Genomic DNA, 25,582 nt, shown 5'->3' on the forward strand with positions numbered 1-25,582 from the left:
TGAACCTTGGTGCTGGACACTCCAGGTGAAAGAAGCATCATCCCTGCATCTATCTTGTCAAGCCACATCAGAACTTCGAATGCTTCAATTAGAAACATAGAAACATAGAAAACCTACAACATAATACAGGCCCTTCGGCCCACAAAGCTGTGCCAAACATGTCCCTACCTTAGAACTACTTTGGCTTCTATTTTTCTAAGCTCCACGTACCTATCCAGGAGTCTCTTAAAAGACCCTATTGTTTCCACCTCCACCACCGTCGCCAGCAGCCCATTCCACATAATTACATTAACTCTCACTTAAAGCTGATGAGTAAGTATTCACTGACGTCAGACCTGCACATGAATGCTCCTCCCATCCTCCACTCAGCTCACAGGAGTTGCCTGCTATTCGTTTCCAACTCATCACCTGCAGCCTATTTAAATCCAGCTCTCAGCCATAGTATTGTTCAGTCAGCGAACCAGCCAGCTGCTCCGAACCTTCAGTTAACTTGTTACCTGTGGTTTAGTATCTGTTTTCTCTTGTTTTGTGGCTCCTTATGGAAGATGATTTTGAGAATCAGAATCAGGTATAATATGTGCAAAAGAGAGGGAAAAATGCTGAGGTAGTATTCATTGGTTCATTGTCCATTTGGAAACCTGATGGCAGAGGGGAAGAAGCTTTTCCTTAAATGCTGAGTATGTGAGATCATAGGTTGTGGTCCTTTACATTTCCTGACACCTGCCTGCTTAATCTTTTCTCATAGATCAAACTACTCAAAGATTTGTCGAACATGATTGCCTTTCCATTAGCTTCATGTAATTCTACCCAGTTCTATTATTTTATTGTAACTACCCTGTTATCTCTTCCCTAAGGATACTCTCATATAGAAGTCAGATTAAATGGACATAATTCCCTGTTTTGCCTCTTTTGCTCCTTTCGTAAGTACTAGGTTTGCATTTTCTGCCTTTAAGTCTTTGGAATCTGTTCTAGAATCGATAGAATTTTTGGAAGATGACAGCAGTGCATGCCACATCTCCAGACAATGTAGGTCATCAGACCCTATGGCTGTGATGGTGAACCTATAGCATGTGCCCAAGATGGCACAAACAAAAATTTAGTTGCCTTTTGGCATGCTATGCCACACCTCAATTCGTTAAAATTGACCAATAATAAAAGATATACATAATGAATATGTTTACTGGCAAATGAAATCATGAATGATCTTTTAGAACCTGAGACCAGAGATACGTTTTCACACGAAACCACTTATGCCAGCTTGACGCTTGCGAGAACATGTAATTTTGAGGAATATGTTTTGAAATAGAAATATAGAAACATAGAAAACCTACAGCACAATACAGGTCCTTCAGCCCACAAAGCTGTGCCGAACATGTCCTTATCTTAGACATTACCTAGGATAGCCCTCTAATTTTCTGAGCTCCATGTACCTGTCCAGGAGTCTCTTAAAAGATCCTATCGTATCTGCCTCCACCGCCTCCGAAATCCTTGCAGACCTGGTGCACATATCAGTATTTGGATTGTAAATGGTTACGATAACAATACTACAAAGACATTATGTTATATTTCAATATTTTTAAAAAGATTAACATTAATAATTTTTGCACTGGCATTCTAAAATGTGTAATTCATTTCAATTTCTCTGTTATACTTTTAACAGTAAAACAATGAATACACAAAAATAAGCAAACAGACTCAACCCTTTTCAATTAAGAACTCACTAATTATGTTACCAATTCATTAATCAATGATAATCTCCGCTCAAAATTGTCATGGCATGTGAGAGAATTTTTTAGATTACTACCAGTTTGGGTACAAGCACTCAAAAAGGTTTGTCACCCTGTCCTAGAAGTTTATTGCCCTTCAGCTTCAATAATTTTTCCATATCATGTCCTCACAAATGCTAATTTATTTCAACTTGTCATTCATCTAGAACTATTGTTCTCCAGTATTTCTTTTTGTGTATCTCACATGGCAACAGACTCAAGTATTCCTTTAATTTCAGTAGTTTCAAGGGCAAACATCAGTATTGTTAATCAATGATCGCCAGAGTTTTGAGTGTGAAAGTGATAATAAGACAACTGCCTTTCACTTTCATTTCTCTGTCAAAAACAGTACACAGCTAGGGTAAATAGGATGGAGAGCCAGAATTAGTTTCCCAGGGTGGAAATGTTGAATAATAGAGAGCACAGCTTTCAAGTGAGTGAGCAACATTTAGAGGGAATTATAGGGCAGGTTTTTCTTGCACAGAAATTGAAAGGCGCCTGGAATGCATGGCCAGAAAGGTAGTGGAAGCGGTTATGACAGTGTTTTTTACAAGGCAATTAGATAAACACATGATCATGCAGGAAATGAAAGTATATGGATGATGTTCATGAAGAAGGGATAAGTTTAATTTGGCATCATGCTCAATTGTAGGGCCTGTTTTCATGCTCTGCTCTTCAATGTCCTATGTTGTACATTCTATGACAAAAATACTCGGATTTCTGGGCATATACAGTGGAAATATGAATGATGCTATTGTTGTTTCAGCACACACCACAGGAGCACATAAACCAAGGAAATCACTTCAAGCAAATTTTAAGCGATTGATATTTTGAAAGAAAGTGCAGATATTTCCATGATCCACTGCAAAAATTTCTCAAGTGTCCGCAGACACCTTCAGAGCTCTTGTGTTAGCCAGTGAAAATGAATTGTTTCTCAGAGAGTGTAGTAGTGTTGGGCACCTTATGGAAACTGATGGTAGAGTGCAAATTTACACCAGTTCCAATCACTTACACTAGGGAAGTCTGTCAGGTTTTGCAGGGCATAGGAACAGCTTCTTCTTCCTGAGAATGAAGCAGAATGGCTGTGAGGAACCAAGTTCTAGCAAATATCACTGCAAGCAACATAAACCTGACTGAGTGGTGCCACAATAACCACCTCTTACTCAACATCAGCAAGACCAAGGAGGAGGAAACCAAAGGTCCATGAATCAGTCCACAAGATAAGATATACGATAAAGGAGCAGAAGTAGGCCATTCAGTCCATCGAGTCTGCTCCATCATTCAATCATGGGTTGATCCAATTCTTCCAGTCATCCCCACTCCTCTGCTTTCACCCCATATCATTTGATGCTCTAGCTAATCAAAAGCCTATCTATCTTTGCCTTAAATACACCCAGTGACTTGGCCTCCACAGCCACTCATGGCAACAAATTCCACAGATTTACCACACTCTGACTAAAGTAATTTCTTTGCATCTCAGCTCTTCAATCCTGTCCTTCAATCCTGAAGTTGTGCCCTCTTGTCCAAGAATCCTCTACCTTGGGAAATAACTTTGCTATATCTATCTGTTCGGGCCTTTTAACATTCGGAATGTTTCTATGAGATGACCCCTCATTCTCCTGAACACCAGGGAATACAGCACAAGAGCTACCAGATGTTCCTCATACAATAACCCTTTCATTCCTGGAATGATTTTCATGAATTTTCTCTGAACCTTCTCCAATGTCAGCATATCCTTCCTAAAATAAGGAGCCCAAAACTGCACACAATATTCCAAGTCTGGTCTCACGAGTGCCTTATAGAACCTCAACATCACATCCCTGTTCTTATATTCTATAACTCTAGAAATGAATGCCAACATTGCATTCTCCTTCTTCACAACCGACTCAACCTGGAGGTTAACCTTTAGGGTATCTTGCACAAGGACTCCCAAGTCCTTTTGCATCTCTGCATTTTGAATTCTCTCCCCATCTAAATAATAGTCTGCCCATTTATTTCTTCCACCAAAATGCATGACCATACACTTTCCAACATTGTATTTCATTTGCCACTTCTTTGCCCATTCCCCTAAACTATCTAAGTCTCTCTGCAGGCTTGCTGGTTCCACAACACTACCCGCTACTCCAACTATCTTTGTATCATTGGCAAATTTAGCCACAAATCCTCAAATCATTGACATACATCACAAAAAGCAGCGGTCCTAACACCGACCCCTGTGGAACTCCACTGGTAACCGGCAGCCAGCCAGAATAGGATCCTTTTATTCCCACTCTCTGCTGACCAGCTAATGCTCTACCCATGCTAGTAACTTCCCTGTAATTCCATAGGTTCTTATCTTGCTACCCTGCCTGTAATTTCCTCAAAGAATTGCAGGAGGTTAGTCAGGCAGAATTTCCCTTTCCCGAAACCATGCTGGCTTTGGTCTATCTTGCCATATGCCTCCAGATGCTCTGTAATCTCATCACTAACAATCGATTCCAGCAACTTCCCAACCACTGATGTCAGACAATGTCACAACACTGAAGTCACAAGTCTATAGTTTCCTTTCTGCTGCCTCCCACTCTTCTTAAATAGTGGAGTAACATTTGCAATTTTCCAGTCATCCGGTACAATGCCAGAATCTATCGATTCTTGAAGATCATTGTTTATGCCTCCACAATCTCTCCAGCTACTTCTTTCAGAACCCCAGGGTGAATTCCATCAGGTCTAGGAGATTTATCCACCCTCAGACCATTAAGCTTCCTGAGCACCTTCTCTGTCGTAATTTTCACTGCACATACTTCACTTCCCTGATGCTCTTGAATGTCTGGTATACTGCAGATGTCTTCCACTGTGAAGACTGATGCAAAAAACGCATTCAGTTCCTCTGCCACCTCTGCATCTCTCATTACAGTATCTCCAGTGTCATTTTGTATTGGTCCTATTATCAACCCTCAACTCTCTTTTACCCTTTATATACTTAAAAAAGCTTTTAGTACCTTCTTTGATATTAGTCGCCAGCTTCCTCTCATAATTCATCTTTTCCTTCCAAATGACCATCTTAGTTTCCTTCTGCAAGTTTTTAAAAGCTTCCCAATCTATCTTCCCACTAGCTCTGGCTTCCTTGTATGCCCTCTCTTTGGCTTTTACTTTGGCTCTGACTTCACTTGTCAGCCACGGTAGTGTCCTTCTTCCATATGAAATTTCTTCTTCTTTGGAATATATCCCTCTTGCGCTTCCCTCATTTTTCGCAGAAACTCCAGCCATTGCTGCTCTGCTGTCCTTCCTGCAAAGTTCCACTCTCATGCCATTGTAGTTTTTCTTTATTCCACTGAAATACCGACACATTGGATTTTACTTTCTCCCTCTCAAATTTGAATGTGAACCTGATCATAGTGATCACTGTTCCCTCAGGGATCCTTAGCCTTAAGCTCTCTGATCACTTCTGGATCGTTGCACAACACCCAATCCAGCATAGTCAGTCCCCTAGTGGGCTCAACAACAAGCTGTTCTAAAGAGCCATCCCTTAGACATTCTACAAATTCTATCTCTTGAGGCCTAGTACTGACCTGGTTTTCCCAATCCTCTTGCATGTTAAAACCCCCAACGATTATCATGACATTGCCTTTCTGACATGCCCTCTCTATCTTCTGCTGTAATTTGTACTCCACATCCTGGCTGCTGTTTGGAGGCCTGTATACAACTGCCATTACGGTCCTTTTACCCTTGCCATTTCTTAACTCAACCCATTCAGACTCTACACCTTTCAGTCCTATGTCATCTCTTTCCAATGATTTAATATTTTATCTTATACACAGAGCTACACCACTCCCTCTGCCTACTAAACTATCTTTCCAATACTCTGTATATAATTGGCAGCCATCCTTTAGCCAAGTTTCAGAGATGGCCACAATGTCATATTTGTGAATCTGTAGCTGAATTTCAAGATCATCCATTTTATTCCTTATGCTGAGTGTGTTCAAATACGATACTCTCAGTCCAGTATTTGTTGCTTTCTGTTTTAATTGCACCATGCCTCTATTGCCCTGTAACTCATGCTACTGGCTTTGATTAAGCCTCATCTCCTGCTTGTTCCTTCTATAATCGCTGTTGCACACTATCTTTGATTTATTTCTGTTTTCCCCTTCCTCGTTACCATCCCCCCTGCCAAATTAGTTCAAATCCTCCCTAACTGCTCTGTTAAACCTGCCTGCTAGGATATTGGACCCCTTTTTGTTCAGATGTAACCCGTCCTTTTTGTACAGGTAGCACATCCCCCAATGATCCAGGACTCTGAATCCCTGCCCCCTACACCAGTCTCTCAACCACACATTAATATACCTGATCATGCTATTCTTGCACTTGGTAGCACATGGCACAGGCAACATTCCTGATATTACTACCCTGAAGGTCCTGCCTTTCACGTTCCTACCTAACTCCCTGAATTCTCTCTTCAGGACCTCCTCCATTTTCCTATCTATGTCGTTGGTACCAATGTGTTGCAAGACTTCTGGCTGTTCACCCTCTCCCTTCAGAATACTCTGCACCCGATCCGAGACATCCCATAGCCTGGCACCTGGGAGGCAACACACCATGCGGGTGTCTCTATCAGGCTGACAGAACCTCCTGTCTGTTCCCCTCACTATGGAATTCCTCATTGCAGGATCAGACGTGGAGAGGTCAATAACTTTAAATTGCTCAGTGTTATTATTCCTAAGGACCTGTCCTGGGCCAAGCACGTTCAGTGCCTTGATAAAATATTCAGCCCCACAAATATTTTCACATTTTACTGTCTCATTTTCTGAATTTAAAATATATTGAAGTAGGAATTGTTTGAGCTAATATACAAAACATTGTGCATCATGACATCTTCTCCAGCCCTTTACATTTCCCACCCACCTGACTTTACCTTCTAGCTGGTCCTCCCTCTCCTCCCCCCACCTTTTTATTCTGGCAGCTTCCCCCTTCAGTTCCAGTCCCAAAGAAGAGTTTCAGCCCAAAACGCCGACTGTTTATTCATTTCCATGGACGCCGCCTGATCTGCTGAGTTCCTCCAGCATTTTGTGTGTGCGTTGATCTGGATTTCCAGCATCTACAGAATCTCGTCAAACTTCAGTTTTTGTTCCTTTATTTTAATTTTTTTACTTTACACGTGTACCAAATTTTTGTTTAAAAGATTTAATAATATCGATTTGTTTCTAAATGTCAAGTTTGTGGTTTAACTCCCTGTAAATGTTTCTTGTATATTTCATGGGTAAGATTTCCTCCAGATTTATGCTGAACTGGTCTTGCCATTTCATAAGATCTCATCAATGATGATAGAACTGGCTTCATGAAATAAAGGGGTTTCAAGAGCTGTACTGAGTAACCATGGAGGCAATTATGGGCAGTTCATTTTTAACAATAAATCTGAGCCATTAACAATCCAGTCCAATTAGAAAATAAATGGAAATCAGAATATTACTCATGCTGAAAATCTGAAATAAAATCAGAAAATGCTGAAGAAGACCCAACAGGTCAGGCTGCATCTGTGGAAAAAGAAACAAAACTAAGTACTCCATTTGCTCAGTTATTTCTGTTTCTCTTGGAGTGTGGGAGAACAAGAGGTGAAGTTACTGAGGTGTATAAAATCATGAGAGGTGTAGAAAGGGTAAATGCACACAGTCTTTTTCCCTGGGTTAAGGAACCAAAAGCTAGACAGCATGTCCTTACGGTGAGAGAAAAGAGTTTTAACCGGAACCTGAGGAAAAAACTCTTTACTCAGAGAGTAGGCAGTGTATGGAATGAGTTTCCAGAGGAAGTGGTTGAGCTAGGAACATTAACAGCATTGACTGTATGAGATATTTAGGCAGGTTCATGGATAAAAAGTTTTTAGAAGGATATTGGCCAAATGTTGTGAAATGGGACTAGCTCAGATGTGAAGCCTTGTTGGCATAAACCAGTTGGGCCAAAGGGCCTGTTTCCATGCTGTATGACTCGATGACTCCTTTCATAGATCCACCTAACCTACTGAGAGTACCCATCATTCTCTATTCCCCAATATAACATATCCTAACAATCTATTACTTTACTAGATAAGGGCAAAGTAAGTTTCAATGCCCCATTGAAACATAATAATGATTAATAATCTATCTGCTTCTAAATCACAGGAATGTGCCGTTCACTTTCTGAAATATTATGCCCATTCCTTAAACCAGCCAATGCTACTTCATCTATAATTTGGTGATAAATCTTCCTTTTATTTCCAACATGGAAGAACTTCATTATCCCATTGAGTCTACAGAACACAAAACAGCACAGCACAGAAACGGCCCATGATGTCTGAGCTGAACTAAATCTCTTCTGTCTCTATGTGATCAAATTCCCTCAATTTCCTGAACACTCATGTGCTGTTCCAAAAGCCTCTTAAATCCCATCTTTGTATCTGCTTCTAACACTATCCTTGGTAGAGTTATATCCTATATCATCTCTCAGATGGACTCAGGACAATTTGTAGTAACAAATTAACCTCTATATATTTTTGGGATATGGTAAGAAATGGATGTAACCAGGGAAAGGCATGCTTGCATGGGGAGAATGTACAAACTCCACACTTGAAATAATTATCAAACTTGGGTCACTGGTGATACAGTATGAGGCAGCAGCCCCAATGTCTGAGATACTATTAGCTATAATCGGTTAGATATCTTTATATATAAATGTCATCATTTATATAAGGAATAGAGTCCAAGTAGTTCATTGCTACTAACTTCTTCAATCACCTTCTTAAAATACCCCTTGGACCTTTCCCATCAAACTTCAGTGCTTACTTGTGATAGTGACCTAATTGTTTCCTTGTCCTTCATACTACAGGTTCTTTATAATGCCAGTGGCTTTCTCGCAAAGAATCGAGACACTTTGCCAGCAGATATTGTCCTACTTTTGAAGTCATCTGATAATAAAATTACTCGGCAGGTTGTAGCACACCCACTTACAGAATCAGGTATGACTTTGTGATTAAGGATTGCCAAAAACACTGTTTTTCTATTAAACATGAAGGACTTAGTCATTAGTTTATTACAGGGAATATTTTAGATTTTTCACATTCCTATGTTTTTTCAGTTCCATGAAACCAAATCAAAGGTGTCAAAGCAAACTGGAATTTTGTTTCATACAATTTGTCTGAAATTGGTTTGAATTCTGTTTAGCTGTTTGTAGCAGCTGCTTACTGCATTGGAAGAAGGACTCAGGCCAAGATGTTGCATTTCTTCACCATAGGTTCTGTTGTTCATTTCCAGTATCCTTTTGCTTGTGTTTCAGATCTCATTCATTTCTTATCTATAAGGTTATGTGCTTCAAGAGTAATTTGGTCAGTTGCGTTATTTGCTGTGCTGATAGCTAATTTGTTTCTGTGCCTTAATCAGAATCAGGTTTAACATCACCTGAAATGTCAGCAGCAGCAGAACAATGCAATACATGATAATATAGAAAAAACTGAATTGCAGTAAGTATATATGTATATTAAATAGTTAAATTAAGATACAATAACAACTTTAAAAAAAGTAGTGAGGTAGTGATCATGGATTCAATGTCGGATGGCACAGGGAAGGAAGCTGCTCCAGATCTCTGAGAGTGTGCTTCAAGCTTCTGTACCTCCTTCCTGACAGTAACAATGAGACGCGGGAATGCCCTGGGTGGTGAGGGTCCTTAATGATGGACGCCGCTCCTTGAAGTTGTCTTGGATGCTAAATAGGCTGGTATCTATGATGGAGCTGACTAATTTTATAACTCTCCGTAGCTTACTTCGATCCTGTGCAGTAACCCCTCCCACCTCCCCCTATCCCCCCATACCAGATGGTGACGCAGCCAGTCAGAATGCTGTCAGAATTCACAGTACATCTATAGATGTTTTCAAGTGTTTTAGGTGACAAGCCAAATCTCATCAAACTCCTAATGAAATATAGCCACTGTCCTGCCTTGTTTGTAGCTGAAATAATACAATTTCTGTAAGAAGTGGCTCTTAAATATGATATCACAATTTCACCTGAGCTTTGCTTTAAAACAGGTCGTTCTCTGGTAAATAATTTAAGCAAAAGACTTAGCTAAGATGACTTAGTTTATAGACTGTAAAAGGAGGGCATTCATAACAAAACAGACATTGTATATGTATATTAAGATCAAGAAGGTAGCAGGGAAAGGATAGATCCACTCAAGGCCAAAGGAGGCTATTAATGCCTGGAATCAGAAAGAGTGGGCGAGGTGCTAAATGAGAACTTTGCATCAGTATTCATCAAGGAAAAGGACATAGATGAAGGTCAGGTCAGGAAGGAGTATGTTGATATTCCAGGACATGTTGATATTAAGAAGGAAGAAGAGTTTGAAGTCTTATGAAAAACATTAAGATGGATATGCCCCCAGGGAATCTGTCCCTGAATAATGAGGGAAATGAGGGAGACATGCGGGGAGATTGCTGAGGTCTTGATACTTTGTGCCCTTTGTCTCCTCTGTAGCTGCAAACCAGGTCCCAGATGACTGGAGAATAGCCAGTGTTGTTCCTTTGTTTGAAAAGTGTGATAGCAGCAGTCCAAGAAATTATTGACCAGTGAGCCTTCAATTAGTTGTAGGGAAATTATTGAAGAAGGTTCTTAGGGACCAGAGTTTCTCACTTTTGGAAAAGCCTAGACTTAATAGGGGTAATCAGTACAGATTTGTGCTTTGAGGAGATAGGGAAGGATAGGAATTTTGGATAGGAAAGGTTTAGAGGACTTTGAGAAGTATGACTAAATATGGGCAAATTGACTAACTTAAAAGGGATTCTTGGTTGACAGGAAGCACTCGGGATGAATGGCCTGTTTCACTTCTATGTGACTCTTTGACAAGGAGGATTGATAAGGGTAGGTAGTGGGTATTGTATTCATGGACAGTATGGGATTTCTAGTCAAGATGATGCCAAGCTGTAGTTTCCATCGAAGTTGTGGCTCAGTTTATTTGTTTTCTTTAGATTTGTAGGAATGGTTTTGGGGAGAGAGAGGGGAGTAAGGGATCAGGTTAGGGTTTTTAGAGACTGTATGAAGGGCCTAGTCCTCAGAGTCTAGGCCTCTATTCCGTACTCCATGTTTGAAAATCAGCAACAATGTGCACTAAGGATGTACATGGATAGATTTCAGGGTGACAAGCACTGTGAATGAAGACCAGTGAGATGAAGGCCTGTGCCCCACTACTCCAGGTCAACAAGTATTCCATGGGATCAGTGTGTGCACAGAAGAAACACAAAGATCAGTGACACTGCAGATATACAAGTTGGCAAGACCAGAGCTTGAGGACTTTAGTTTGGGTCCCGTCATCATAGAGTCCAGAGTTTGAGGCCCGGAGTTCAGATTCCTGTTGTCAGCAAATCCAGAGGTTGAGTCCTGGAGCTTGGAGTCCCATCACTGGCAATCAAAGCCAACCAAAGGTCAATCAGAAGTCCAAAGGTTGAGGCCCAAAGGCCGAAGTCCCGGATCTGTGAGTCCACTGGAGAAGTCGGATGCTCGATGTCTGTGAGTCACTGGAGGCTGGAGGCCCTGGAACGGCCTGTTCTTGACTTCAGCAGTTGGGACATTGAGTAGAAAAGTTGGGATGTTGCAGCAGTATAAAACTTCAGTGAGATCACATTTGGTGTATTGTGTTCAGTTCTGGTCACTGCATTACGGAAAGCATGTGAAGGATTTGGAAAAGGTGCTGAAAAGGTTCACTAGGATGTTGCCTGGATTGGAGAATATTAGTAATAAGGAGAGGTTGGACAAGCCTGGATTGTTTTCTCTGGACCATTGGAGACTGAGGGATGACCTGATAGAAGTATGTAAACTTATGAGAGACAGAGGTAAGCTTGATAGTCAGAGATTTTATTTCCCCCCACCCCCACCCCAAGGATGAAAACGTCAAATACTAGAAGGGCTAAGCTTAAAGTGAATGGGGAAAAAAGTGAAAGGGATAAAGCTTCTTGCACTGAGATTGGTAGATCCCTGAAACACACCACCAGAAGCCATTACAATCATTATGTTTAAGAGAAAATTAGATCAACACATGGACAGCAAATGGAGGGATGTAGATGACTTATCCCCTTGTTCAGTGGCCAGCACAGACATGATGGGTTGAAAGGCCTGCTCCTGTACAATAGTGTTCCTTCTTCAAGAAAATGGTAGAATGCCCATCTTCAAATTAAAATTGCTGTTCTTCCTCTCCATGCCTTGTGGTGCATCAGGCAGCAACCTTGCTGTTTGCTTTTTACACGGTCAAGCTGCTAGCTTGATGCTCAACCCAGCACAGATGGAAAGTGTACAAATTAAAATGGAAAGGATAATTTTGCAGTTTGTTTGTAAATTCATTATTAAAACAACCACGTACAGTCAGTGACGCAGTGGTGCTTCCTCACAAGTTATGAGCAACTGATCAGATATACTGAAAATCAAAATAAAGTGCAGGCGCTTGAAATCTGAAATGAAAACAGAAAAATATTGCTGGTATTTCTCAGCAGGTCAGGCCAGATCTATAGGAAGAGACACAGCGTTAATACTCCTGGCTGAAGATCGTCCATCAGATAATGAGGGAAAAGCAGCTTGCTAGGCTGCAGGAAGAGTAGGGAAGGGAAGTTCAAGCTGATCTGACCATGGGGATAGACTGTAGACCAGGTTATCTTGTAGATGCGACTGTGGAAGCAAGTATTATCAAAGACAAGAAAGGAAGCAGAAAGCACCAAAAGAGAATGATAGGAATGGCATTTGAATGGGAAGGGCCCCTATCAATCCTTACCATCTTTTCTGGATGTATCATTGTTTGGAATGGCAACTGCACTGCCATGACCACAGGAAACAGTGTAAGTATGGAAAAGCAATGATGCAGATTCAAACTCCAACCCCAACATTCCCTTCCCATCCAGCCACTTCAAGGAGTACCCACTCCTTCCCTTAATCTCCTGTCCTATGACCTGTTATTTCACAGAAAAATTGGAGAAGAGTAGGGCTCCACTATACTTCATACTGCCTAAGTAAAGGAGCCTGCGTAATCAAAGACGCCCACCTACCCCTGATATTCTCTCTCCTCTCCTCTCCCATCATGCAAAAGAATACTCAAGCCTAAAAGCTTTTATCACCAGGCTGCAGGACAGCTTCTACCTCGCTGTTGTAAGACATTGAATAGTTCCCTAGTCTGTTTTTCACTGTACATCCATACATGTGACAATAATAAATCAATTCTAACATACCACTATCTGGTCTTTGGCCAACATCCTGGAAAGGCAGTGGAAACAAATGCACTTTCCATTTGATGACATACACGATGTCCCCAGAGCTGGTAGACACCTGCAATTAGAAATCAGAGTCACGAACACAATTGTCAAACATAACAACAGACAATGGTTCATGTTTCAGATAAAGGGGGAAAAAAGTACTTACCTTTCAGAGCAATAAGCAAAGATCACTAATGTGGAGTGTGAACTGATTAACTCTGCACAGATGCTACCTGACCCGGTGACTGGTTTCAGTGCTCCCTGTTTTTACTTAAGATTTTCAGCACCTGCAAGGTTTTGCGCTCGTTATTACCAAATCATTACACATGCAAATGTTTGCAGTTGTGCAGCTGTCTTTGGCTAACTAGTGGACCACACTGTTTACAGGACATCAACAATCTCTACATGTTGAAGAACCATCCTGGGGATTCTTGGCTTCACAACAAACCGTCCGTATGAGAGGAAACAGTGATTGCATCAACATTTATAGCATAGATTATGTCACTGACTATGAATGATTTTATACTAGGATTGGACACAATCTGGTTTACTTAGCTTAAATAAATTCCTTTCAGTCTCTAGATATTTTGGACCTATCCACAACTGTTTTAAAACTGTGGACTGTCCGACTATGGATTACCTGCTTAATATCCTAAACTCACACCTCATTGCTTGCCCGGTCACTGAGGAAATTAATACTTATCTCCAGAAACTAATAGGATAATCAATATCTTTTCACAGAGTGTATATTTAAAAGTCTCAAGATTATCTTAGAGTGCACTCCTGCCTTCTTTTTCCTCTAAAACATTTTACAATCTTGTTCTGGTGATACATTTTTAATTTTTATATTCCTTCTGGGTTTTTTCACAAAGGTCAAGTGTTTATTTGCCAAGTCAAAGAATGAGAATCATTTTCACTTACTTATTCATTACATGTCTGTTAAACCCAGGAAACTTCAATCTCCCGGATTAGCCATTTTCCAAATGATGTTTTCAATTTATATTACTCCCATAACGCTACTAAAAAGGGGAATAATTTTATAAAGTAGTTCAAGCTTGTAAGGTAAAAATAAATACCATGTATTAAAAATATTTTTAAAAGTAACTTTTACCTTCTATTCTCTTTACATAAGGTTCTCCTTTCTGTTACTTCCAGACATACTTGAATGGGTTGGTTACCTAACAATGGATTCTTTTCTTCTACATATTAATTGTGGTCAATGATGAGACCTAAAATCTAGACTTCGCTTTCTTAAATGTTTTCATGTCACTTTTAATTCTGTTACTCTTCTGCTATGGTGTATTGCTTGTGTATCTGACATATCTCAGTAAATGAAAGTCAATAATTTCATTACTTACAAAGCAGAGTCATCTGACAGGCGGGAAGTCACCTAGTGGCATTTACAGGAGGTTTGGTGGCTAAAATATCTCAAATCCTATGGATGAAGTTTTCCCTTGTGTAAAAAAAATGTAATCATAGTCTAGTTATTCATGCGATCAGATCCAATTGCTTTAAGATTAAGCTGATGCAATCAACAGTGAAGTCTGCAGTAAGTGAGTGAATTCTGAGGGGAAGTTGAAAGGAGAATAAAATAGATTATGGTATGATTAGTGTAAAAATTGGCATTTAATGATCAGCTTGGACTCAGTCGCCAAAGTACTTATTTCCATACTACCTCTTTCTATAACTCTATGCCTCCATGTGCCTCTGGACTAGGAACTAAGAGCTGGGGAATGAGATAGATTAATTTTATTTTAGGCTTACTGCACAGCTACAGGCCCATCTGGCCCAATGAGACCCTGGCACCCAATTACACCAATGTGACTAGTTAATCTTCTAATCTGTACGTGTTTGGAATGTCAGGAAAAAACCAAAGCACCTGGAGGAAACCCCGTGCGATTGTGACAAGAATACACAAACTTCTTAAAGGCAGTGATGGGAATCGAACTCAGATCACTGGTGTTGTAATAGTGCTATACTATCCTTAGCAAGTACTTGATCTTGGAAATGACACAAACGGACAAACTGCGCCTCCCGTGCCATAAATGTCAATGGTCTGGATTTTGTCATTGCCTTCAAACAGGATTAGAGCAATCTATAACTGGAGCACCAATAAGCATGAAGTGTGATGCTCATGCTTCATGCAAGGTATACCTTCTCCTTCCGAGATTAAGGATTCTGCAGGGCCAAGAACACAAAGGAAACCAATAAGATCTGGGCTTGGGCTGGGTCCATGTGGCTGGAGGGGAGAGAGTCCTGAGCTGGGATGGACAGCCAACACTTGGATAGGGTTTGTTTGGAGCCTCAGGATGGAGATTGCCAATGATTGCTGGGCTGAGAGGAGACAATCACTCACCAATAGGAGGTATTTAGTTTAGAGGGGATTGGGTGTTGGTGGTAGCCTGGCCCACCTATAGAAGAGTTCCTTGTTCACACGTTACACTTACTTGTCTTCTCGGAACCAATAAAATTAGAGTAGAAGCAAGTCATCCCCAGTCCTAAGCAACTGAATAAAAAGAAGAATTTTTGAGCATGATGCCAAAGTAGTTTTCTTTCCTTGACATTTGGCTTCCAGTATCATGGTTCTATTTGTCACTGATCTCAGCTTCATTCCTTCTCAAATCTCCCCTATCTCTACCTTTGTGAGAGCACTTTATTATTACAACATTTATCCATGTTTTGTCAGCTCAGACAAACTTTCTCTTGCCAAAGACATCCTTCATTTCCCAGTGAGTTCAACTTCATAACTGATAGGGTAGCACAGTGCTGAGGTGGTTAGTTTCTGTTGCCTTACCCCACAGGAAGCCAGATTCAATTCTGACCTTTGGTACTGTGTGTGTGCAGTTTGTACACACTGTGTGTCAGGCCTGCACAGGCAGGCACCTTCCAGGCTCCATACAGCTAACAGGAGTCAGCTGCCACTCATTTCCAAATTGTCACCTGCAACCTATTTAAACCCAGTTCTCATTCACAGTCCTTATTCACACATTATACCAGCCAGCCTCAACCAGTTGCTCCTAGCTTTCAGTTACCTTGTTGTCTGTGGTGTTTCTTTCTCATTTTGTGGCCCTTCTTGTCTTGTTATTTTTCAGTCTACTATTGAAGTTATCACTCTTCATCAAATTGTCTCCACTGCTCTGCTTTTAGATCAAGCCACCTCTACATGTCCTGACACTGTAACTGCATGGGCTTCTACTGGATGGTCTAGCCTTCTTCCAAATCCCAATGATCTGTTGGGGGATTAACTGGCTCCTGTGCAATACAAATAGTGTATGTATGTGATGGGATGAAGGACCTATTTCTGTTCTGTACAAAACTTTCACTCAGAAAGAATCAAGTGAAGTTGAAATAAATGTGAGAAAGAATAGGGTACCTAGGGACAAGGAAATAACAAGAGTGGGAAATAGACCAATGGAGTTGCCAGGAACTGGCATGGACCTGATAGGCCAAATGGCCTAACTCCTTGTCCTAATATATAAGTACAATTTGCTGCTCTTGTGACCTAAATGGCATCATGCTCTGATCGCACTGCATTCTCTGCATGTTAATATATAGTGACCATTGTCCCAACAGTAATGCAAATTTAATACAACACATTCTCCAAACAAACTCCTTCCTTCATAAACTCATCCCTGGCCATCTCTGAGGCCTCCCTTAGCTCTAAAACAAGCTGAGTACTATTTTGTAGGAACAATTCAATGATGGTGGAAGTGAAGTTGAGTAAAGATATCCCCTTTGGATCAAGAGCCTGACGACCTGAGGGGGGATAACTGTTCCTGAACTTGGTGGTGAGAGTCCTGAGACTCCTGTACCTTCTTCCTAAAGGCAGCAGTGGAGAAGAGGGCATATGTTGGGTGGTGGGGGCCCCTGATGATAGATTCTGCTTTCCTGCAATTTCACTACTCAACTTTATTTGCCCCATCATTGAAATGTTCCCATAACCTATGGACTCACTTTCAAGGACTCTTCATCTCATGCTCTTGATATGTATTGCTTCTTTATTTATTATTATTTCTTTTCTTTGTATTTGCACAGTTTTGTCCTTTGCACACTGTTGGTATGTAAGGTGGAGTGGTCTTCCATTGATTTTCTTATGGTTATTATTCTATTATGGATTTATTAGGCATGCCCACAAGAGAATGAATCACAGGATGTATATGGTGAGTGAGGCCTCCATCAGTCAGGGTCAACCATGGATGTTGCATCCTAGGTGTATGAATGCGTAAGCCTGGACAGAACAATAGGAGAGCAAGCTGTTACGCACGTCGTAAGTTCCCCCTCTCCACACAGCTGATGAACGCAAAGGAGTGGCAGAGACTGATACAGTTCGGTACCAGCAGTGTTGCAAGAGTTGCCAGTCAGCGTTGAACTCAATGTAGGACTGCCTTAGGGACTCCAGCTTCAGATTTTTCCCTCAGGGTTTACTCCAGAATCCTTCCCTATGAGTGGATATAGCCACAAGGCAGCAGAGGTTTAAAGTCAGAGTTTTCCTTCTTCTAGATGAACTGCCAGACACAGCTGATGAGCACCATCTTGTCCATGTAGATGTGCTCAGTGGTGGGAAGGGCTTTACCTGTGATGAACTGGACCATATCTACAACTTTGTGAAGGCTTTTCCATTCATGGGCATTGGTGTTTCCATACCAGGCTGTGATATATCCAGTCAATATACTCCCCACTATACATTATAGAAGTTTGTCAGTGTTTCAGATGTCATGCTGAATCTTCACAAACTCCTAAGGAAGTAGAGGTGCTGCCGTGCTTTCTTTGTAAATGCACTTACGGTATGTGCTGGGCCCAGTATATTCCTTCAATCTTGTGAGATTACCTGTCTCCAGCTTCACGGTTGCAGTGTGATCTAGACGCAACATTTCTCTAGGTTAAAAAAAAAATCCTCAGATTCCTCACATCATCTCATACCTGTTATGTAAACCTTTTCCCTCTCAGAGAAGTTCCTTTAACTTACTTATGTCCTTCACCTCTAACAATTCCCAAATCAGCCTCCTGCACTTGAAGCAACAAACCCAATCTATCGAATCTCTGTTTATAACAGAAATGTCCTAAAACAGGTAGCATCCTGCTCCTTCTCCAGTGCAATATAATCTTCCTATAGTACAGTGAACAGAATGGCAGAGGTAATTGCTTTGTCATAGTCACCCCTTCATCTCCTCACTGCAACTTAAAACTAACTTATTTTTCTGTTTCCCAGTTCTGATGAAGGGTCTTCAACCAAAACATTAATTCTGTGTCTCCTTCCACAGACGCTAACTTACTTGCTGAGTAGTTCTGGTGGTCTGCCTTGTATTAGAATTTCAGTATTTCCGCAGTTTTAGTTTCATTTTACTTTCAATATGGATATAATATAGACAAATATTTGTACAGTATAAACACCTTAACTGATTTCAGGAAAGTTACAAAGTGCTTTACAGTGCATGAAGTACCTTAGATGTGCCTCCACACTTGTCAAATAAGAATTGCAGGAACCAACTTGCATACACAAAGTTCAGATATTGAACAAAGTGATGCTGAAATGAAAAGCTACCTTAGTTTAGCTGCTTGAGCAATAGACAGGATACAATGTGACTAATCCATTGCTTTCCATTTTCACTCTGATCCCCTCTGTAACAAGTGACAAAATCCGTCACAATAGAGTTATAGAATAATACAGCACAGAAACGTATGCTTTAACTCACTGACTCTACACTGATCATCTGACATCTATTTTCACTCATCCCACTCTAATCCTGTTTTGGTTTCCCTATATTCCTATCCATTCTTCCTCTATTCTACCCTGCACCTGCACCTAGAGGCAATTTATGGTGGCCATTTAATCTACCACCGGCTACGGCAGTCAGCATGCAAACTCCAAGCTCAGAAGTACCAATCAGGATTGAACGCATGTTACTGGAAATATGACTCAGCTACATCACTGTGCTTGGAGAAACATGGATCAATAAATCAATAAATCAATCCAGTAGGTATTTCTAAAGGATGACTGATGGTAGATTATTCTTATATTGTCCATTGAAAAAATAACAGATGTTCAAATGCAACAGTTGATACTTAAAAAGTCTAACTGGACTTAGATCCATTCCAATTTGCCTACTGTCATAAACAGGTCAACAGCAGATTGCGTTTCCTTGGCTCTTCACTCAGCCCTGGAACATCTGGACGGTGAAGATTCACGCATCAGGATGTTCTTCATTGACTACAGCTCTGCAATCAACGCTATCATCCCCTCAAAGATACAAGACCTAAGCCTCGATTCCTCCTTGTGCAGCTGGATCCTGGATTTCCTCACTTGCAGACCCCAGTCAGATTGGATTGGCAACATCTCCTTCACAATTTCCATCAGCACAAGGCTCTGTGCTTAGTCGCCTGCTCTACTTGCTTTACAGTTATAACTGTGCGGCTAAGCACAGCTCTAATGCCATATTTAAGTTTGTTGATGACACCACTGTCGTGGCCAAATCAAAGTTGCTGAAGAATCAGTAAATAGGAGGGAGATTGAAAATCTGGCTGAGTGGTGTCACAACAGTAACCTCTCACTCAATGTCAGCAAAACCTTAAAGCTGATTATTAACCACAGGAGGAGAAAATCAGAGGTGTATGAGCCAGTTCTGATCAGGAGACCAGAGGTGGAGAGGGTCAATGACTTTAAATTCCTCAGAGTTATTATTTCAAAGGGTCCACCGGGGTCCAGCATGTAAGTGCCTTTCCAAGGAAGGCACAGCAGCACCTCTACTTTCTTAGGAGTTTGCGAAGATTCAGCATGTCATCTATAACTTTGACAAATTTCTATAGATGCATGGTGGAGAGTATACTGACTGGTTGCATCACAAAAGTACGGAAACACCAACATCCTTGAATGGCAACACCTGCAAAAGGTAGTAGATACAGCCCAGTCCATCACAGGTGAAGTCCTTCCCTCCATTGAGCATATCTACAAGGAATGTTGTTGCAGAAGAACAGCATCCACCATCAAGGACCCCCGCCATCTAGGCCTCTCTCTTTTCGCGCTACTGCCATCAGGGAGGGAGGTACAGGAGCATTAGGTCCCACATCACCAAGTTCAGGAACAGTTATTATTCCTTCAACCATTAGGCTCCTGAACAAGCATGGATAACTTCACTCACCTTGACAGGCCACAACCTATGGACTCTTCAAGAACTCTATAACTCATGTTTTCAATTGCTTATTCATCTATAATTATTATTTTGGTTTTCTTCTTATGTTTGCACAGCTTGTTTTCTTTTGCATGTTGCACATTTTGTTTGTCCGTTTTTCTTTGTATGTAGATTTTCATTGATTCAACTGTGCATTTCCTGTAAATGACCACAAGAAGATGTCAGGATAGTATATGGTGAACAACACAGACTTCAATAATAAATTTATTTTGAACTTTGGAGTTCCAAATTAATAAAACATTGATAATAAATCCATGACAAGTATACGTGGAGTTTCGGAGAGTTTGGTAACTTCGGGAAGGAACTCAAAGTCCACTCTCCATCATTGTGAAGCACCTCAGGGTTACAGATTGTAGTGAATGGTATACTGTACATAATTAATTCAGAGGGAACAATAATGTTTTGTAAGACAGAAGAATAAAATATAACATGTTTTAAAAGCAGGTCCATGTTGTGCAAAAGTCTTTAAAGATGTGTTCGTCATTGATTAACTGGACTCTGAAAACTCACTCATTCCACAGGCCACTGCTATTGTACTGGAACACAAAAACATAATAGGAGTAGGACACCAGGTCCCTCAAACCTGCCCGATCGTTCCATATAATCAACCTCAGAGCTCAACTCCTCCTTTCTGCTAGATCCCTGTAGCCCTCAATTCCAAATCTTTCAACACATTTACTTCCCATTTCAAATATTCTCAGCAAACATTTTGAGGCAGAAAATAACAGAAAGTTGCTACTCTTTCTCTGAGCAAATAACCATATAACCATATAACAATCACAGCACGGAAACAGGCCATTCTGGCCCTCCTAGTCCGTGCCGAACTCTTAATCTCACCTAGTCCCACCTACCCGCACTCAGCCCATAACCCTCCACTCCTTTCCTGTCCATATACCTATCCAATTTTACCTTAAATGACACAACTGAACTGGCCTCTACTACTTCTACAGGAAGCTCATTCCACACAGCTATCACTCTCTGAGTAAAGAAATACCCCCTTGTGTTTCCCTTAAACTTTTGCCCCCTAACTCTCAAATCATGTCCTCTCGTTTGAATCTCCCCTACTCTCAATGGAAACAGCCTATTCACGTCAACTCTATCTATCCCTCTCAAAATTTTAAATACCTCGATCAAATCCCCCCTCAACCTTCTACGCTCCAATGAATAGAGACCTAACTTGTTCAACCTTTCTCTGTAACTTAAGTGCTGAAACCCAGGCAACATCCTAGTAAATCGTCTCTGCACTCTCTCTAATTTATTGATATCTTTCCTATAATTCGGTGACCAGAACTGTACACAATATTCCAAATTTGGCCTTACCAATGCCTTGTACAATTTTAACATTACATCCCAACTTCTGTACTCAATGCTCTGATTTATAAAGGCCAGCGTTCCAAAAGCCTTCTTCACGACCCTATCTACATGAGACTCCACCTTCAGGAACTATGCACTGTTATTCCTAGATCTCTCTGTTCCACTGCATTCCTCAATGCCCTACCATTTACCCTGTATGTTCTATTTGGATTATTCCTGCCAAAATGTAGAACCTCACACTTCTCAGCATTAAACTCCATCTGCCAACGTTCAGCCCATTCTTCTAACTGGCATAAATCTCCCTGCAAGCTTTGAAAACCCACCTCATTATCCACAACACCTCCTACCTTAGTATCATCGGCATACTTACTAATCCAATTTACCACTCCATCATCCAGATCATTTATGTATATTACAAACAACATTGGGCCCAAAACAGATCCCTGAGGCACCCCGCTAGTCACCGGCCTCCATCCCGATAAACAATTATCCACCACTACTCTCTGGCATCTCCCATCTAGCCACTGTTGAATCCATTTTATTACTCCAGCATTAATACCTAACGACTGAACCTTCTTAACTAACCTTCCATGTGGAACTTTGTCAAAGGCCTTGCTGAAGTCCATATAGACTACATCCACTGCCTTACCCTCGTCAACATTCCTCGTAACTTCTTCAAATAATTCAATAAGGTTTGTCAAACAATTCAGTAAGGTCAATCTCGAACTAATATGACCATCTCCTTATCTTGAGACTATGCTCCCTCATTTAAAATGCTCCGACCAATAAAATCATCTCAACATGAACCTGTTATATCCTCTTAGAACCTTCTTTGTTTAACCCCTCAGTTTTCTTAACCTGTAAAGAATAGAGACACAACCATTGTAGCATCTCGTTTGGATAACCCTCTTATCCCATGAACTGGTTTGGTGAATCTCCTTCGGACTACCTCTGATATTTAACAGGGAGGGAGGTTAAATCCATCAGCTGATTCAACAGGAGGATTTTGCTGTTGGTTTCCAATGGAATGATATTTGTTTACACTACTCAGTGAGGTGTTGAAAATGGTGATCAACTCTATGATAATGACATATTCAGGGGAGGATAGAAGTTTTCTTACACAAATATATTTAATCTACATAATTGTTTTCTGAAAAATATTGTTAGTTGAGGATCCATCATTTTTGAACATAATTCCCATATTTTATCAGCGATGTTGGGGTTGATGTTGTTAAATAATTTGATTGGAAAATGGGAAACAGAACAGATGTACACCGAAGGAGCAATATGGACAAATACTGAAGGGAAACCAAGTTGATCCAGCAAATGCGAACATGATAAGAGGTATGGGTAAAATTCAAGGCTAAGTTGCATCTATTTAATTCAAAAGGTCCTACTAAAAAGCAGATAAGTATTGTTAAGCACTGGGGTTATGTTATTGTCGAAATTACAGATGTGTTTGATGGACTTGACTGTTCAGTTTCAGGGTGAAGCTGCACCCAATGCTCTGTTTGTGAACCATTCACTCCTCATGTCATCTCGGATCCTCCTGTTTCAATTGACCACCTACCCATGGGATATCTTTCCTTTATTTATTCTATCTAAGCCTCTCATAATTTTAAACACCTCTATCAAATCTCTTTTTTTGCTATATTTGGAAGAACCTCAGTTTCATCAGTTTGATGCGAGATGGCAACCCCAGTGCAAGTTAAATTTAGTTTGATTAACTAAACCAGATTCTTTTGTTTTATCCTAGGAAATCTGACTCGCTCTAAGAGCAAAGGTGCAACAGTCCCCCGAGTTCGAACTCCTCAGCGCTCAGTGAATCATTCAAAGGTAGATGTCTGGAGCATAGGATATTGAATTACATTTTCCTTTATAAATGCTGACTAGCATTGCCCACTGCTACTTAGACCACTTATTTATCTGCCAAATTTTGAGATACCTGCGAGAGAGAAGTCAACTTGGCAGAAGGCAAAAGATATGATGCGTCAGAAATATACTCACTGACTGATTCTGGTGAATGAAGTTGGATTATACAAGTTCTTGGGTGCCAAATGGAATTTGCACTTAAAATTCATGTCCTTTACTCAAAAAGATTGGAGTTTCCAGATTTCTATTGTACCTCGATTACTCTGCTATTGAAGATCTTGAAGATGGCATTTGAATTATGTTTTTGTGTTGATTTAATTATATCATAATCTGGTTTAGCATTTGCTCCATCTCCCTCAGTGAGGGTATGACAAGCGATATTATTTTACAGGTTATAAGTAGTATTAATGATCAGCAATACAACACCTGAAAATAGATTGACCTTAAATATTAAGCTGTGCAGATTCGCTATAATTTCAAATGATCAGAATATTGATTACAGTATTTAGAATAAGATAAATATTTAGAAAAACATTTACATGTTACTTGTCTTGTAGTAGAGGACTTTCCAATGATGATTTTGCATTGGATGTGATGGAACTTTTGATTTGTAGCGTCCCTGAAAAAAAATTACTTCTGTCATGTGATTATGATCCTTATGAACTAAAACCAAATTATATAAATGTACAATTATGATAATTTAAAGAAAATTATTAATCACACACATTTTCAGTGTCTCAAGTTCAATTTCCTTGTAATACAGGTTACATTGAGGCATTTAGTTGTATGCATCTCACTGTTCCATTGTCCTTTGGCTCCAGATGGCTTCATAATAATAAAAAAAATGCAAAAGCTTAATACTGTGTCTTATACATTGAGGGTCTTTAAACGTTCACTCTGTATTAATTATAATTTGGCTCTCAGGGAAGTTATCATACATCATGAAGCATTCCAGTGCAGCATCATGCCCTCATGTAAAAACTGATAAACGTCAGGTTTAATTTGGGATGCAAATAAGACAACATGCTAGAACTCAACAATGTCACGGTAAACAATAGCGAGATACGTATCTTCATCTCTTCTGCTGATTGAGCTTCTGATCTTGGTACATAATCAAGGAAGGTACCATTCAGTCATTGGTTCTTCCCCAAAGTGAAGTAAGAGAGTTGTCATCTAGATAATGATTCCTTTTTTTCACTCCCTTCACCCACGTGGCATCCATGGAACGATTGTAGAAAACTAAGGCAACTATAGAAGAACTAATTCTTTAAGGACAAGTTATCCATGTGCAATAATAAGAATAATATCTTTAATCACCAATATTACCTAAGGTAATCTGCATACATAGTACATAAATAGCTTAGAAATTGGCCGGTCAGTATTAACCTAGGATTGGTAATATACATAATACTTACTTGAGATCAGCATGATTTTTTTAATCTACTGTTTTAGCATGTTAGTGCTTTCAGACCTTAAGATATAGCTGAGAAAACTCAGTCAAGTCACTTAGTCCAGGCTTCTGTGGAAACTATGTTATGCCAGTCCTTTTCTTTTGCTGGGTAACCTTGTTAATTAAAACAGAAGGCAAAAAATAAAGGATATAAATAAAATGATAAATGAGGTTTTCTGTTTGCATTGTGGACAACTTACCTTTCTCATAACCAAACAACATTTGCTTCCATTTGTAACTGTACTGAGATCAGAAAAGATCATTATATCTGCAGTGCATCTGAGAGTTTGGAGACACCAAGAGATTGCAGATGCTGAAATCTGCAGCAAATGCTCTAACAGTTTGTTTTCTTTACACTTGAGAATTTACTTGAGGAAAATACTATGAAAAATATGTCATGGAATTATAGTCAGATTTTGTTAAAGATTCACAAAGGACTTTTAGGTTTCTAAATGAGATATAATATGACATTTATAATTTCTATGCCTTGGCTCAGAACTTTCATTTTTAATTTTACTGGAAATTTATCATAAATTCCAAGGAGTTGTTTATGATGTGAATGATAAAACTTTGTTAACTAAAGTCCGAGATTGAAAAAAGCTTTTGTTTCACAAAGCTTGCATGCATATTGAACTGTACGGAAGACTTTAAGTAAGATGATGCAGAGAATTGGAATGGGTGGATAGTTGGCAGATGAAATTTTATGCACAGAGATATGAAGGGTTACATTTTGTTAGGAAGAATGAGAAAGGAGCAAGATATACTAGCA

At 40.1% G+C, this 25,582-nt stretch overlaps 1 protein-coding gene across 1 annotated transcript in view; it reads left to right on the forward strand.

Annotated features, from left to right (window-relative positions):
- Positions 1–25,582, forward strand: part of myo3a (myosin IIIA) — a 404,249-nt gene that overhangs the window by 254,682 nt on the left and 123,985 nt on the right. The window contains exons 22-23 of the mRNA XM_073055309.1: positions 8,598–8,727; positions 23,248–23,327. Coding sequence (XP_072911410.1) covers positions 8,598–8,727; positions 23,248–23,327 — 210 coding nt within the window. The remainder of the gene's footprint in view (positions 1–8,597; positions 8,728–23,247; positions 23,328–25,582) is intronic.

Source organism: Hemitrygon akajei, chromosome 8 (assembly GCF_048418815.1).
Source record: "Hemitrygon akajei chromosome 8, sHemAka1.3, whole genome shotgun sequence".
NCBI lineage: Eukaryota > Metazoa > Chordata > Chondrichthyes > Myliobatiformes > Dasyatidae > Hemitrygon > Hemitrygon akajei.